Source organism: Amblyomma mixtum, chromosome 2 (assembly GCF_055824585.1).
Source record: "Amblyomma mixtum isolate Tamu chromosome 2, ASM5582458v1, whole genome shotgun sequence".
NCBI classification, from domain to species: domain Eukaryota; kingdom Metazoa; phylum Arthropoda; class Arachnida; order Ixodida; family Ixodidae; genus Amblyomma; species Amblyomma mixtum.
In genome coordinates, this window is record NC_143013.1 from 237119668 (window position 1) to 237136797 (window position 17130).

General features: G+C 45.8%; 1 protein-coding gene across 1 annotated transcript in view; it reads right to left on the bottom strand.

Annotated features, from left to right (window-relative positions):
• Positions 1-16337, bottom strand: part of LOC149363042 (uncharacterized) — a 33962-nt gene extending 17625 nt beyond the window's left edge. Inside the window, exons 1-4 of the mRNA XM_089568425.1 lie at positions 16215-16337; positions 13318-13519; positions 3846-3940; positions 2582-2781 (exon numbers count right to left, since the gene is read on the bottom strand). Of these exons, the coding sequence (XP_089424551.1) occupies positions 2582-2781; positions 3846-3940; positions 13318-13519; positions 16215-16337 (620 nt within the window). The remainder of the gene's footprint in view (positions 1-2581; positions 2782-3845; positions 3941-13317; positions 13520-16214) is intronic.
• Between the last annotated feature and the right edge of the window lie 793 nt (positions 16338-17130).

Genomic DNA, 17130 nt, shown 5'->3' on the forward strand with positions numbered 1-17130 from the left:
CGAACGTGTTTAGCACGGTTTCAATGTAAAACTACTGGTCTAACGCTATTCGACGTGAAGTGATCAGCTTATGTATGTCAGCGTCATGGGCTGCCTCCTTACATAATAGTTCTCGTCGCTGTCATTTGCGCAAGCTCAACAAACAGAAAAAGGATGGTTACAGAAATCGGCTAATAGTTCAGGAGCAGCCCGTTTTCGCGTAAACATTAAGCTTATTTCAAAAACATACAGCAGAAGGGTTTGCTTTTCGGACATGTTGGGTGGCTCGGTAAGCATCGTCAACGTTAAAAATCTCTTGCAGGTGGCAGACACTGTCGTCTTCACCCATCCAAACTTTAAAAGAACTTCTGCGGATGCAGACCAAAGCATAAAATATTGTTTAGAATGAGATCCCTTTGGCGCTTCAATTTTCAGAAAGCTGTACATCTTTACTATTAACAACTCCCATTACTCTAAAAAAAACGTCAGTTGTCGAAACCTCCAAATTGCAGTAAAAGCTGTCGTAACATGTTGGTTTGACAAACTCAGGCTTCGAACGGGGTGATGAAGGCGCGAGCACTTTATCATATATTTCAGTGAAATGTTTAAAAAAACTCGCAGGCCTGCCGGTCTCCTGCATGGCTAAGTTGTAACCGCGATGACTGGACAGTGTCCTGCACAGTCAGCCCCATAGCAGTGCCTATGCGCACTCTACATACCGCACTCTCCACGCCATAACGAGTCAATGTGGGCTATATGCGCGCCTGCATTGGATGACCAGCCCGCTCTGATAGAATTTTATGAACGCGTGTTGCTTTGGTCATAATACACTACGGCCATGCGGATGACGCTGCAGGAATGTGAACAGAAGGATGGTGAATACAAGGGGGGTACTGCGCACAAAAAGACAAGGACAAGAAGGTAACACAACAAGCGCAGTTGCGCTTGTTGTGTTATCTTCTTGTCCTTGTCTTTTTGTGCGCAGTACCCCCCTTGTATTCACCATGATTGACCGACTAGCCCAACAACGTACGCTTTTAAACAGAAGGATATAAACTCAGAAATTTCGCGCACAGCAAACTTCTTTGCCGTCTTCTTTTTTCCGTCGCCGGAAATGCCTGTAAAATTTTTCAGCGCTTGCTTGTTTAAAAACCTCTTAAAAAATGTTTCAGCGCTGTCATCGAATTTTTGTCCCCAAACAGAAACCTATCGCGCCCTCCTTTGGTCCAATGGCATCCAGCTCGATTGGGGAGTTCGCGGAGTCTAAAACTTGGGGCATGGTGGTGAGGTGATGCGGCTAACCTTTCTGCTTGTTTACCGCAAGCGAAAGGCGAACGTGTGGGATGTTTCATTTGTTTACAAGTACCATGTTAACAAAACGAAAACTATTGGCGCTCCTTCTACATATCAGAGAGAATAGTTATTCACGTAGAAGCTTCCGAAACAAATGTAGCTTCCGCCTAAAGATTCTCGTAGAGTACAAGAGAACAGGTTCTCTTTTGTACTCCACCCCTTTCTCATAGTGTGCTATGCTCGCCCACATGCGTGGCAACCGCTTCCGGCCTAGTTTCCCGACGCTGCATGTCTCTTAGTAGAGACGACTGTTCTAGAACACGACCCCGTTACGCGCGAACTGCACAAGTGGGTGCGGACATTTAGAAGTATAGTCTTCGGCACGCATCATAATCGCAGCAGCGGAAATTTTATTAACAAACTTTAGCTACCAGAATAGCTAACAACTAAGATTAGCCAGCAAAGTGTAAATCTACTAGAAGGAGAACCAGCGTGCAACAGAGCTCACATGATTTGATTGTTTATGTGCATCAAATGCATATTGCTGTTACGTTTTAACTTTCCCGTGGCAGGCCTCCCGTGTGCTCTCACTTTTGTCCTTCCGACTACTGCGCTGCCAGGGTGGGCACCTGTGTACTGGTCTGTGGACCTTAGGAACATACACTTGAGTGCAGTGGGATCTTGCGGAGACCCTGGGGCGTGCCCCGAATTCCTCTTATAATAAAAGTTTTTCTCTCTCTCTGTCGGTGAAAATCTGTCTAACATTACTCCGCACCTGTGATTATTGTGGGCGCTACAGCCAGTGCGCGGACGCTCCATGCCTTGAAGTGGGCCTACTCTCCTTATGCAGCTGATGCTGTAATACGACTGCACTGCCTTCAGTGGGAGCCCGCCACACGAACGCATGACCTAACTCGTCTGCGCGACAGGTGAGCAGCCTTCTATCTACAAGCGTAGATTACAGCCTCCCCCCCCCCCCCCACCAAGGATATAGAAGCCTGAATGGAAGAACACCGCAAAGAGAACGTACCGGCGGCGTGAACGAATACAGCATTGCATTTCATGCTGTTCCGCAATCCAAGTCCAGCATAGATTTACTCGTGGGTTTTTACTTAGATTTCCAGTTCTATAATTTATTGTGAATAATAAACATTAAAATTATAGCAGTCTCAAAATTAGACGTTCGTCAGCGGATTGTATACATTGTTGAAGATGAGGAACCTGAAAATTCTCAACACAACACTTAAAGGAAAAGCACACCTTGCGGCAACACTGGAAGCAATAGCACACACGTTTGCGCAGCACTTACTTCTGAGCTACGGCCTGCATTATGACAGACCGCGTGGATAGTTCGACGGTCTTGAGATTGCCTGTAGTTCCGCTGCTGCAACTGACAAGCATGACATCGTCGTTGCAGACATCAGCTGGGGAAACAAATTCTAGCTCAGACATTGACTGAAAGCGCTGGATATCCGTGCATCCTGAAACAGCTCCCAGAGAGAACCAGTCCTGGAAGTAAAAAGATTTAAAAGGTAGTGACTTTTCTCTGAAGGCCGTACTGTGTGTTTTAATTATGCGGTTCTGGCGCACTATTGCCAAACCTTGTACAAGCAGAATAGTGCGTAAGGCATTGAGGCTGAGGTAACAATATCGCGAGAAATATAGGCGCCAAATACGGAATTCTTGTCGCGACATGTGTCGGAAAATATGCGTGATAGTTAGACATGTATTTATTTTCTAAACAAAAGAAGCTTTTAGAGAAAGAGGCTTTACCTCATCGACCCATTTCTGTTTTTCTTCATTCTTTGCAATCACTTGTGAGGACGTCTTTTCGGCTGGGGATGCCGCAACTTGAACGAACTGGTACTCACGCTTGAAAGCATGATTTCTATTAACATGTGTTCTTACAAGCTGGGCCGGTAACGTTGCCAACCAACAGTGTTTCGACTTTTGACTACTGGCCTTGTTTTCTTCCTCACCTGTATATTGTACATATAAGCTTAATCGGCAGAATTGTTTTTTTAGTCTCTTATAACCTGAACTTCTGCTGAGCACGTTATGCTGTCGGCACGCTCGAGGAAAGCACAGAGAGTAAAGCCTACAGCTTGGAGTTTTAGTACCAGCTGTCTAGATTTTTTTTTCGCTGGTCCCTTCATTGGTAGCCGCTTCCCTTTCTCTCTTTTGTATATCCTACATGTCTTCTCTCACGGCTCTGATGAAGAGAACGGAATGCCGGTTGGCGCGCTGACAGGGCCATGGCTTCGCCGTAACGTCTTCTGAGTTCATCACAATACCTAGGATATATGCAAAGTGCCGTTTCTGTAACTGCTTGAAGTGAGCCATCTGTCAGGCGAAAATGGCGACCTGGGAGAGTTCGTACCAGCTCAACATAAAAGGAAACCAACGTGTGCAATGGAACATACGCAAAAATAGACCTGGTTCAGCACAGTATTTGTCTATTTTTTCCCTGTCCCGTTTGTGCGCGCTTTACTTCCTTTTGGGATAAGCCCTGTGTCACAGATATTTCTTTCGGTGACCTCGCTGCTTGCTGAAGTTGCAAACACGACCCCCACCTTGATGTGGAAACTCTGGTAACTTCTAAGAAGCGTAGAGACGCTCACTGGATCCGTTAGAATATGTGTGACTCCAGCGCTCCGCATGTATTCAGCTGCGAAGAAAACAGAAAATGATCAGAAGCAAGGTAAGATGCACTAGCTATTTGACAACACCTGAAAATCATTATGTGTTCGTATAAAATAAAAGCAAAGCTTGGCTTCCGCCGAGTACCGTGGCCACAAAAGTTTACTGTGGGGATCACGAAACGGGTTTATCCACGGTCGAACAAGCAAGCGAGTCGGCATGCCGTGCTCGTGATTCGAATACGTCGTGGATGCGTGCGGGAGTGCCGCGCATGACACTGCACGGCTCCGGCGAGATGCTATAAGCATCGTGACTCTACTTAAAAACGACTGGCACTGCTGCATAAGGAGTTCACACTCGTGAAATGGCTTAGCACTAGCGAGACCAGTAGTGCCGACACTGTCACAATGTGCCCACATGCTTCCATATATCGTCTGGCAGACCATGCAGCTCCAACATTGCAGCTTATTAACTCACAAATGTATGAAAAGCAGTTTGAGCTGCGCAAGCTGCAGGTTCGAAATCGGAGTAATTGCGAAAAATTCCACACACAAATTCCCTGATACATAATAACGCACACACGAGACCTGCAATGATTAGACACGAGCTCAGAATATCTGTCACAAGCAGTGGTAGAAACGTAATCAAAACAGAATAAGGCTCCCACAGCTAATCTCTCGGGACAAGCATGCATGTGTGAACACTTCCGAAAGGCACAGAAGCGTGGCGTAGAATGCACAAAACACTACAAGCTCGAGAGAAAGTATTTTCACTGCATTCATGCCGCACTCACTTTTTGGATATATTAGTGCTGCTATAGATGCCGCTTAACGAGAGTCTTTCCCATCTGAACCTCAGCCGCTGCGGTCATAAAGAGTCCGAAGTCCCATATGCGTCTGACTGTCCCATGTGTGGTCCCGTGTGTTGTCATAGGACTCTTCGTACCTAGCAATGGATGCAGGTTTACTTTTATACGTCGCTAAACTTTGTACTACTATACATGTTGCTCAGACAACGCTGCCTAAGGGATAATCTGCCGCTGGACACATAAGGACTAGAAGGTGTAATGCGAATCCAGACTGTTTCATTTTTGGTCACGTGCCCATACTGCTCCTGGCAATGGGCGCACTGTTACTGAACTACGTAGGTTAGCTTTCTGCGACTGCAGATGCCGCTGAAAGGGACAGTGCTGCATAGCTGTTACTAACCAGTGGAGACATGAGGAACGAGGAAGTTCCATTCGCCTATAAAGTCCTCTGCCATTAGAAGTAGCTGCGCTTATAGTGCTCTACGTCAGTTATCGTTGTGCGACTATAGATGCGGCTCAACGACAATGCTGTCCAGGTAAACTTCCCTCTCTAGAGACATAAAGATTGAGAATTTCTTTACTATTCTTTTCTTCTTTGGTCATAGTCCCCGAAGCCTGGGAATGAATGCGCCCATACTTCTCTACGTTGGATAAATTGGTGCGACTACAAATGCCACTCAGTGATAATACTTGCCACGTGAACCTCAGTCACTGGAGACATGAGGACACTGAACTGTCCTGCGCCTCCAGGCTGTTCCATATGTTGTCGTATGACTGCCGTGTGCCTGAGAGTGGATGCACTTGTAGCTCAATTTAGTGCGACTGCAGATGCCGCTCAAACACAATGCAGCATAGGGGGTACCAGCCTATGGGAACGTAGGGATTGTGGATAGAATCTCACTAAGCGCAGCTATAACAGCAGCCTTGTTCGCATCCCGCGATTTGATTTGACCCGAAATGACAAGGAATTAAGAAAAGAGACAAGGCAAGGTGAGCACACATGTTGGCAATATAGCACACAAAGACTACAACAGGCTATAAGACTTGGATCTTTGGGCAGCGTAAACATGCAAATAGTAGATGAACAGAGCATACAAGTTATCAGCAGAAATGGTGTTTAAGCTCGTTTCATGGTTAGCAGCAGCTTGAGATAGGTTCAAGGCTTGCGAGTGGGGCTCCGCATTGAATAGTTAGGATTTCATGAGTTCGTGATGCGTTGAATGGAAGCTAACTATTTTTGGGCAGAAGAGTTAAAAAGTCTGAGACAAAAATAGAACCTACATTTTCTATATTGCAGTGATGGTCTACAGTTCCACGGCGAGCACTCGGCTTGCTGACATACACAGTGGTGATTAGCTTGAGTACAGTTCCTCTAATCTGACAGGACAAGTGCAGCATTATCAGTGCCGGTTAGTTTTTCACCAGATAACAACCTGTTGGACAGCGATCATTCCTCAACAGTGTGAGAAGTTGTCGCCATAGATTTGACAGTAATAACTGCAGCCCGAGGAAATCTGACGAGGAGTTTCAGAGAATCAGTCAGCATATCAAGCATTGAAGCAGGTTTCTTGCCACACGCTGCAAGCATTCACATATTTCTGCGCTCAGGGGATTCTAATAATGCCACCGTGAGGTTACAGGAGGCATATGAAAAGCAACCAGCGCAAGGTACCCAATCTCTTCTGAGAAAAACTATCATGACGCACTTTTCATAATTATAAAGGGGGGGGGGGGGGGGGGGAACCGCCCGTACCCGACCAAAGGAACCACTACAACAAAATTCGCCTTGCTACATACGAGAACTATGCACAGTTAGCCAAGAAGAAATTTCACGTTTCGGAATAACCCACGACTGCCCCCGTCACATCATTCGTATCTTTGAAAAAATAAAGCCGCATACCGTGGTCGACCTGTTCAAACATGACATGCGGCATTATTGCTTCAAAGGACTGTAACTTGTGCTTCGGGGTCTCTTTTGCAGGCTTAGGTGTGTGTCGGGACCACAGATTACTGCTTATATAGTGTCCTGGCTAAAACACTGTACGTTCATAAGGATCGTGTTTCAGGTTCACTTGTGCGTCCGTGATGTAGACAACTAAACGAGGGATGGCGTTCATATTTACTTAACGACTCCTAGTGTAGTTTACGTATGGAGTGGTGAACGCACATGGACCGCATGAATCGCATGCTATTAGCTGCGTTGCCTCCCTCTCATCTTGCATTCGTGTCGAGACGTCTGATTCATTTGGCTTCTCCGAGTAATGCTACAATTTAAGTGCAACCTGCACTTTCAGTCTTTTAGTCTCTTCAGGTGGTCTGTCCAAATAGAAACAGATGGCCCTGTGGGGAAGTGATTATCCGCGTCTTTTGAGAAGCTAAGCCTGCCTGTTTGCAAACAACCTGCCCCTCCTTATCCACCTCAAAGGTATCGTATAGGATCTGCAGAAGTCAAATTTTGTGGTTGAATGCATGTGCCAAAGCAGTTTTGGTTTCTATATCTGAGACAATAGTACAGCTGTGAATCTAATGGAGATACCAGTGAAAGATGACCTCTCTAAAACCCCCCTCAAGTTGTACAAACATGCTTCCAAGTTGGCACGAACAAATGAAGGCTTGAGACGTGTTGTATAGAGCAAGTGATCCCGCCACAATAAGCCGTTAGGCCATTAACTTAGGAACGCCAATTAAAGTATGGGTTTCAGTGGTATTTATAAGATGAGCTCGCCTCTAGAAGCAATCAATACTTCACGTGTACCAGCCATGAGGGCACGGCACTCGCCTGTGGGACAGCATGGCTAAACGCCTTCTGCTGGTTTTGCAGGTCGTGTCGTGGTTTTCGGATGCGACAACGAACACTTCACATGGGCTACCACTGAACCTGCCGGATCATCTAGAAAGCAGCGTGACACAAGATGCAACTGCCTGCGTACTACCCGTGCACGCATTCCCGCTTGCTCATCTGGAAAACGTGACGGTGGAACTACGTTTTGCCGAGAAGAAACACCACCGGACAATTACGTCATCTACAGCGGATCTACAAAAGCGGCAGTCCTGCGCGGGCCTCTTCAGAGGGCACGGCACTCGCCTGTGGGACAGCATGGCTAAACGCCTTCTGCTGGTTTTGCAGGTCGTGTCGTGGTTTTCGGATGCGACAACGAACACTTCACATGGGCTACCACTGAACCTGCCGGATCATCTAGAAAGCAGCGTGACACAAGATGCAACTGCCTGCGTACTACCCGTGCACGCATTCCCGCTTGCTCATCTGGAAAACGTGACGGTGGAACTACGTTTTGCCGAGAAGAAACACCACCGGACAATTACGTCATCTACAGCGGATCTACAAAAGCGGCAGTCCTGCGCGGGCCTCTTCAGAGGGCACGGCACTCGCCTGTGGGACAGCATGGCTAAACGCCTTCTGCTGGTTTTGCAGGTCGTGTCGTGGTTTTCGGATGCGACAACGAACACTTCACATGGGCTACCACTGAACCTGCCGGATCATCTAGAAAGCAGCGTGACACAAGATGCAACTGCCTGCGTACTACCCGTGCACGCATTCCCGCTTGCTCATCTGGAAAACGTGACGGTGGAACTACGTTTTGCCGAGAAGAAACACCACCGGACAATTACGTCATCTACAGCGGATCTACAAAAGCGGCAGTCCTGCGCGGGCCTCTTCAGAGGGCACGGCACTCGCCTGTGGGACAGCATGGCTAAACGCCTTCTGCTGGTTTTGCAGGTTAGTTCCTGGCATAATGTTCATTCTAACAGAAATGACAATAGATTTGTAGTAGTCCTGCCGTGCCCTCGCAGGTGTCGCGCAATTTTGAGTGATTGCTGGACAGTGTTGTTGTTGCTGTTGACGTCGGGTGATATTGAGGAGAATCCGGGGCCTACAACAGAGGAATACTTGCAGATGATTGTAAAGAATCAGGCAGACACGGATCGCAAATTGAAAGCTATTCAAGACGAAATCGGTGAGCTGAATGCAAGGACGGAAGGGTTATCGGACTTTCTAGCGGCATTCAAGGAAATGAGCACAAGAATTGATAACCTTGAGTCTATCATCAAAGAGCAAGCTAAAAAGTTAGTGGAATTTGAAAGCCGCGGCCGGCGTAACAATCTTTTAGTTTTTGGGCTCCCTGAACAAGCCACTGAGTCAGAGTTAGATCTGAGAAAAGCGGTTGTAGACAATATTTTCCACAAGGATCTTGGTGTTCAGATTACTTCAGTCGAAAGAATTCATCGCCTAGGAAGAAAGAAAACAGGAGCTACTAGACCAGTAATTATGAAATTCTATGATTCCAGGGAAAAAGACAGCGTTCTTAAAAACTGCCACAAACTTAAAGGCACGTCAGTTAGCGTCAGCAATGACTACGCAAAAGATATTGTACAAGTTCGGAGGAATTTGTGGCAGTCTGCTGCTGTCGAACGATCTAACGGACAAAAGGTATCGCTGGTTCACGATAAACTGAAGATAGATGACCGTCTGTACTCTTGGGATGACAGTCGAAACGAGCGTTTGCTCTGCCGGACCCAACGTAAGGGTGCTCGAAACACCCACAACGGATCGGAGACAGCAGATGACAGCCATAATGGGTCACCTTCCAGAAGTGAAAGTAATTCATAGCTCAGGATAGTTCTGTTGAATGCTCGCAGCATTCTTAACAAGGTCACAGAATTGGAATTTTTATTGCTCTCAGAGAACCCGCATGTCGTTTGCATAACGGAAACATGGCTCAACAGTGATGTTTCTTCTGATTGCATTGTTCCTCCTGGCTACACAATGCTCAGATGGGATCGAGATTCCCGTGGGGGTGGTGTGGCCATTATTGTGAAGTCATCGCTCTCAGTTTCCACGATTACGAGCGAAATGCCGGAGTCAGTGTGGTGTAAAATTATGTTTTCTGGTGCTGCGTACGTCATAGGAGCAATTTACAGGCCACCGAATACTTCACCCGATTTTCTCGATAAGTTAAATGAGTTTCTTTTCAGTCATGTAACTAGGAGCACCCGCCTAATAATGACTGGCGATTTCAACTTGCCACATATTGATTGGGGATTGACTACGCCTGGGCATACAGAAATTTCTAGCGCGGAAAAATTGCTGGATATTGCTTTCTTTTACAATTTGAGACAAGTAGTTGGGCAACCTACACGGATATCGCCTCAGTCACAGTCATTACTAGACTTGGTGTTCCTCTCAAATAATGTAGGAGATATTGAAACAAATGTCACCGATGGAATATCTGATCACAAAATTATTTTCGTGAAAGTGCTTACTTCTGTAAACGTTCCTGCGGAACCTATGGTTCGAGTAGAAATCAAAGAGTACGGGAAGGCCGATGATACATCCATCCTGGATTACCTGGAAACTTGTTTTGATGAATTTGAAAGTGCCTCTGAAAATGCATCAGTTGAATGGTTATGGCAGCGTCTTAAAGTTATCATCAGTACTTGTGTCGACCGGTACGTTCCAACTAGAGTTAAGAAAACAAAGCAGCGTAACTTATGGGTCACCAGGGATATCATTCACGCGAAACGGAAGTTGAAAAGATTGCGTAGAAAGAAAGCCGACTTCAACGACATACAGGTTTTACGTCAAAAAATAAAAATGTTGCTATCGGCTGCAAAAGAAAGATTTTTCAATCACACTCTTAGTGGTTTTCTGCGAAATTCTCCAGAGAAATTTTGGCGCTATCTTGATAAAAGAAAGGAAAGAGTAAAGCAGGTGACAGTGGGAGCCGAACTTATTGCAGATAAAACGAATATGGCCGACCACTTCAATAAATATTTCCAATCTGTATTCGCAAGAAACACGAGCCAAAGCGACGCACACAACGAAGCACATTCTCGTGAAACGTCTATCGATGCTATCAGCTTTACTCAAAGCGGCGTGTTTCAGCAGCTGATAGAATTGGACGAAAAAAAAGCTATCGGCCCGGATGGAATACCTACATGCTTCTTGAAACGGTATGCTGAATGGATGTCCTTCTACTTGGTAATTATATTCCGAAAATCACTCGTAACTCATTATCTGCCACAAGACTGGCGCACTGCCATTGTTATACCCGTATTTAAAAGTGGCAATCGCACACTTATGAACAACTATCGGCCTGTGTCACTTACTTCAATCTGCTGTAAGGTAATGGAACATGTTATTGCGAAACATATTATCATTTTTTTGGAAACAAATGGACTACTTTCTGAATGTCAGCATGGCTTCCGTCGAGGGTTTTCAACGGTGACACAGTTAATTGAGACAATACATGACCTTTCTAAAGCTATAGATGACCGGGGACAGATTGATGTTATTTGTGTAGATTTTGAAAAAGCCTTTGATAAGGTTCCTCATGACAAATTACTCCTGAAAGTGCGAAGGGCTGGCATTAATGGAGACATCCTTAGATGGATAGAAGCGTACTTGGCGAAACGCAAACAGGCGGTACGTGTTGACAATTGCGAGTCTGGCTTTTTGGATGTGTATTCTGGTGTACCACAGGGTTCTGTGCTGGGGCCATTGCTATTTCTAGTTTATATCAATGACGTAGTATGTGCAGTTGGAAATTCTGTTAAACTGAAACTATTTGCGGATGATTGCCTCATTTATGCACCTGTCACATGTGAAGGAGATCAGATTAACATTAACCAAAACCTGCAGGCTTTTGCTCTTTGGTGTGAGAAATGGGAAATGAAAATCAACTTCAATAAGACCACATTTACCCATATAACTAACAAACGAAATATAATTTCTTTTCAGTACAGTATTGCAGGTCACGATTTGGTTAATGTCAGTACATTCAAGTATCTGGGGGTGTCAATTTCTCACAACCTAAGTTGGCACAATCATGTCGAAAATGTTTGTGCGGTGGCACATAGAAAACTGTGTTTTCTAAGAGGAAAGTTGGGGAGAGCAACGAAAGATGTCAAACTTTTAGCATACAAATCTCTCATCCGGCCTTCCCTAGAATATGCGTCTGTAGTATGGTCTCCTCGGCAGAAGATTCTTTCAACGGAAATAGAAAAGATTCAAAGACGTGCAGCGAGATTTATTTGTTCAAAATACAGGAAAACAGATTCGGTAACGGAGATGTTAAACTCATGTAGTCTAGAAACATTAGAAAAAAGACGTAAAAGGCAGAGATTAAAAATACTTTACCAAATCATTCACGGAGAAATTAACATCAATAAAGAAAAATATCTGCAGCCTCCAGGTAGACTAAGCTCCCGCCTTAACCACCACAAAGCAATTCGGCCATACTTGACACGAACTAACGTCTTTCGCTGCTCATTCTTTCCGGATGCTATTGAGCACTGGAATAAACTGCCCGCTCACGTTGCTGAGTCTACAGGTGTAGCGGCATTCTTGAATGCACTTGGGGATTCCGTCTAGGCATGGGATTCTTGTAGATGGGCGCGTAACTGATTATCCAATATTGCTTTTTGTATAGCAGGTGGTTCTACAGTGGTGTGAACTGTATTGTGTTTCAATGCTCTCTTGTATTGTATGCTCAAAGAAGCTTGTTCATTCATGGTTATATGTGCATTTCTTTGTCTCTTCACTTTCCCTCCCTGTAATGACCCTCAAATGAGGGTTGACAGTATTCATAAATAAAAATAAAATAAAAAAAAATTTTAACGGCATAGCGTTAAGGCTCATAGGACAGCCAAGCTAGGTGGGCCACCTAAGTCACGTGATATGGCGTCATCACAACCTGCCCACCGGATTGTGCGCAAGCTGACCACCATGGCGGGTGGTATACTCCGTTTCACACATAGCAGGCAACGCTGCGGAGGCTGCTGAAGTAGTGCGTCCGCGAAACCATATTACTCCGCCACGTATCATTCGTTCTTCTCGAAACTCCGGTCATTGTTTAGACGAATACAAAGAACAGTATAAAATATGTGGTAGCATTGAAAAATGATGGTCCAAGTTGTGAGGCGCTAAGTGTTCCGGTTCTCTGACCGTAATTTTCACGGAGTGTGAACTACTCTTTGGGCGCGAATTTAGTAGAAGCGATTCCCCCTACCAATCGCGTATCACACCGCCACGTGTACTTTTTGCTTCTAGAAATCTCGACGAGTCGCCGCAAGAAAATGTTGCAAGAGGTAAGTCGAAGTCCGGGAGGTGCCAGTCACGGCGCTTAAGACTTGTCGCTACGAAATATGTTTGTGTTCGCTTTGGTTGTATAGCGAACTACATTTTGCATGCGGACTTAGCCTGCACGAACAGGCGCGCTAGCTTTGGCAGCGTTGCCTGCTATGTATGAAACGGAGTATAGTTAAAGTAATGATTTGTCATCATCAGAGCCATTTGGGTTGCACAAGACCAACCGGTGGCAGCACCTGCCATCGCAGGGCAGTGGCGCATCGCTCAACCGTTGCACCACTTCGCCAGGAGCGGTCTGAGGACTCTCAGCGATCTATGAATGCAAAGTAGAAAATGACGAATTCCATGCATATGGCCATTAATCGACTAACGCCATCGCCCCGTACACTCAAGACGTAGCTTAAGTGCCCCCTCCCATTTTTCTCATCATCGGCGCACAAAAATGTATATAGGCCACCAATCATTATCTTAGCCCACTCGCACTTACCGTCAAATTCGGGGCTGCTCCCAGTGACAATGGCGGCGCCGGTGCATGCAACGGCGCACATGGCAATGAAGCCGTCGATGCTGTTTTGGAAGCCGATGTACACCCGGTCTCCGCGGCTGAGGCCCAATCGCTGAAGGCCCGCCGCGCAGCGCCTAAGGTTTTCCATGAACTCGGCGTACGAAACCTGCCTCTCATCCTCGATCTGCACTGATGTGGAGGTTTTGGTGTGGAGGCGTTCTTATAGGTAAGAAAGGGGAATGCTCGCCAAGCGAGGGCCTGTTTGCTAAAGTATTTGAGCTGAGTCCATATACCGCACTCATTGTAGGTGAACAGCGCAACAAATGCGGAACAAAAACAAGGCAAGCGCTGTCTTGTCCTTGTCCCTTCTTTGTTGCGCTGTTCACTCACCATGAATGCTTACCAACTCGCCCAAATCTCAGCTTTACTGTTCATATACTGTCGCACCTCCTTCGTCAATGTGGCAACATAAGAAGAGATGAGGGTGGTGAGATATTGTAAGGAGTTCCTCGTTTCCCCAATCGTTCATCGCACAGTTGGATAACGAAGGCCTCGGTTCTCGCAGTATCGACACCAGAGGTAGCATACAAGAGTTCTCAAACGGCTGCCGTCCTCCCATTTCGATAGCGTCGTTCTTTGCACTTCCAGTTTTAATGCCAAATTTCAATTAGCCACGTACCAAATAATAACTGGAGATTTCCCGCAGACTATCAATAAAAGTAGGATTAGTTCTTAAAATTTTTAAAACACGATTACGCCCGGTAAAGTGCTGCAACATATTCTGGCCATACGTGCGCTATTAGACAACCTCGCGGATGTATGACACGCCTAGGAGCACCCAGGAGCACACGTAACTCGGAGGTTCACATCTCACGCGAACTTCTTTGCCCTCCTTCAGCCCCTGCTGGCTATTCCAGCCGGGACATATAAGGTAACGTGACGAGTATACTACCGAGTGGCCTTTGTGGGTTTTTGTGCCTACGTAAGCTTTACATTCGCGCATTTTTCGAATTCCGTGCCGTATGGCGAGAAATTGTTGCGTCACAACGCCTAGAGTAATCATGTTAAGCAAATTTTAAAACATTATATTGCTATAACTTGCGGCAGGCTACAATTTTTAATTATAATTGGGCGCTTAACTTCGACACTTAGAAAGTGAACTGTAAAAATATTGTTAGCAAGTTTAGTAGTTAACATGATTACACACAAATCTATCAGTAGGCAATGTAACCAGGACGCAGATGAGAGAAGCAGTAAAGCACCGCAATGGGACATCTCATGACTAACGAAAGAGGAAGTAAAGAAACCTTTAGTAGCAATGCACAGGGGTAAAGGAGATGTTGAGGTTGAGGTAACAGCAGATCTATTGAAGGACAGAGGGGAATTGTACAACAAAAACTAGCCACTCTGTATACACAATTACTTACGACCTCGAGCGTACTAGAAGCTTGGAACAACGCTAATTTATTATTCTCTGTAAGATATGGCACCTATGCTTCATTGTTTCGTGATGCTAGAAGTAAATTGAAGTAAGCCCCAGCAAAAGGTTCATCGCAGGCGCATGAGAGGGTGCAGCAATGTGTATTCGAATTCAGATTCACAGTTGTTAAAGACGTCTTACAAATTTCTTCGAGTAGTTTGGAACATCTCTAATGTTCGTTCAATGCTGAAGGCTCGTCCAATGATATATGAATATTGCCGCCCTATACGTTCTGCAAGGTCTACCCCTCGACAACGGACCCTCCAATTTTCCTCTACTTACCCTTTGCTTGTGTCATCTGCAGCCGTCTTAACCCCGCAAGCGTCCAAATCACATTCGCACCCTCTATCCTTCTCTTGGAACCCGCACCGCTCCCATTCGAAACACGAGGAGAGCTCTCTCCTAGATCCCTCCTCTATTCGCGATACATCGAGGGAAATAGTTTCGGTATTGTATGTGATTTACTTCTATCGCCGGAGCATATATGAGACAGGAAATTGCACGTACGAGGTTTACTGCTGTCAGCGCCGAAACAAAGCATCACTGCCCAACTTCAGCAAATGATACTGAATTCATTGGAGTGAATTTTCTGAGGACACGCGGGGTCTCGACAATTTATTTATTTATTTATTTAGTAAGGAACCCACAGCGCCGTGGCATTACAGTGGGGGGGGGGGGGGTGCAATGTACAACAAAGAAGCACACATGACACCTCCGCTCGCAGGCAGAGTTACAAGCATAAAACTTTCACCATGTACATCTCACTTCAAAAGAACACATCACAATCGCATCACATCATTAAAGAACGAAAGAACGCATCATTTGATGTCACACTCACAACATCGCTCGGTAGTCTGTTCCATTCTCTAATGGTTTTCGGAAAGAAAGACATTTTAAACAATTCAGTTTTTGCCGCGAATTCGCGGACTTTAAAAACATGGTCAACACGGTTGGATCTATAAAAAGGCTCCTGCACATACCTTTCGCGTTCAACCCGAACAGTTGAATAACAAACAGCATGAAACAGCTTCAGACGCAACTTCTTTCGGCGCGTGTCAAGCAATTCCCAGTTGAGTGCATCCTTCGTACGCGATGCACTGTAACGAGCCCCGCGTGTGCCAGACACGAAACGAGAGGCAATGCTCTGCACCCTCTCCAACTTATCTTTATCTCTAGCAGTAGGCGGGTCCCAGACAGTGCACGCGTAGTCCAGAACCGACCTGACATAAGTCTTGAATAAAATGTCACGACATGACAGTGGAAAAGTGCTTGCATTTCGGCGAAGAAATCCCAAGTTTCTGCATGCTTTAGCAGAGATATAATCGACGTGACGGCGCCAGCTCAAATCAGCCATGTCTGAACCAATGTCTGAACTCCCGCTAAAAGTACGCAAGCTTACCAATGCAGTCTTGTTCTCGTGCGTCTCGATGCTTTCTAGAATGAAGTCAAACACCGTCCCCGACCGGAAGGACGGTGCGGGGAACGGATAGTGTATGATGCCGTCTTCAACTCTGGCTTTCATCTGACAGCCCATGCATAAAAAAGAGATATATAACAGGGCGGCAATTTTTCGCACAGAAATCAAATCCACACGATGAACGCTTCTAGCCGCAGTTATCGATATTAATGGTTTATGTTTTACGGAGGTTTAACGCCCCAAAGGGACTCAGGCTATGCTGGACGCCGCAGTGAAGGACTCCGGAAATTTCGAACACCTGGGGTTCTTTAACGTGCACTGACAACGCCCAGTGCATGAGCCTCTATAATTTGGCCTCCATCAAAATTCGACCGCCGAGGCCGGGACCGACCCAGCGTCTTTTGAGACAGCAGCCGAGCGCCATAACCACTGAGTCCCCGCGGCGGCTCGTTATTCATATTAAGGAACCGCACAGTGTGTCCACCTATACTGACACCAATTCACAGCGCCAGAATACTTGTGTATGAGTATGAATACTTGTGTAACTAACTAGATTAAAGCCCAACACGCGGTGCCTTTAAAGACTAGAAGCGACTAAGATGCAACCAAAAAATCAGGAGCACGAAAATGCGGTCCGCCATCCACCAAAAAGGCATAAAGGTATATTTATACCGTACGAGCGGGCTTGCCATGCGGTATGAAGTTAACGGAAGGCAAATTTTGATCTGCTTCCTCCGTGAATCTACTTATCTTCTTGCTTGTACTCTTAGATATGCTGAATTAAAGTCACTGGTAGTGATTAGAAATTACCTTTTAAAACTGTTTTGGCCCTGGGTAATCATGGTAGTGCCTCCGTATATAGAGAGAGGTAACATAGTTAGATTTTTTCCCTGAATAT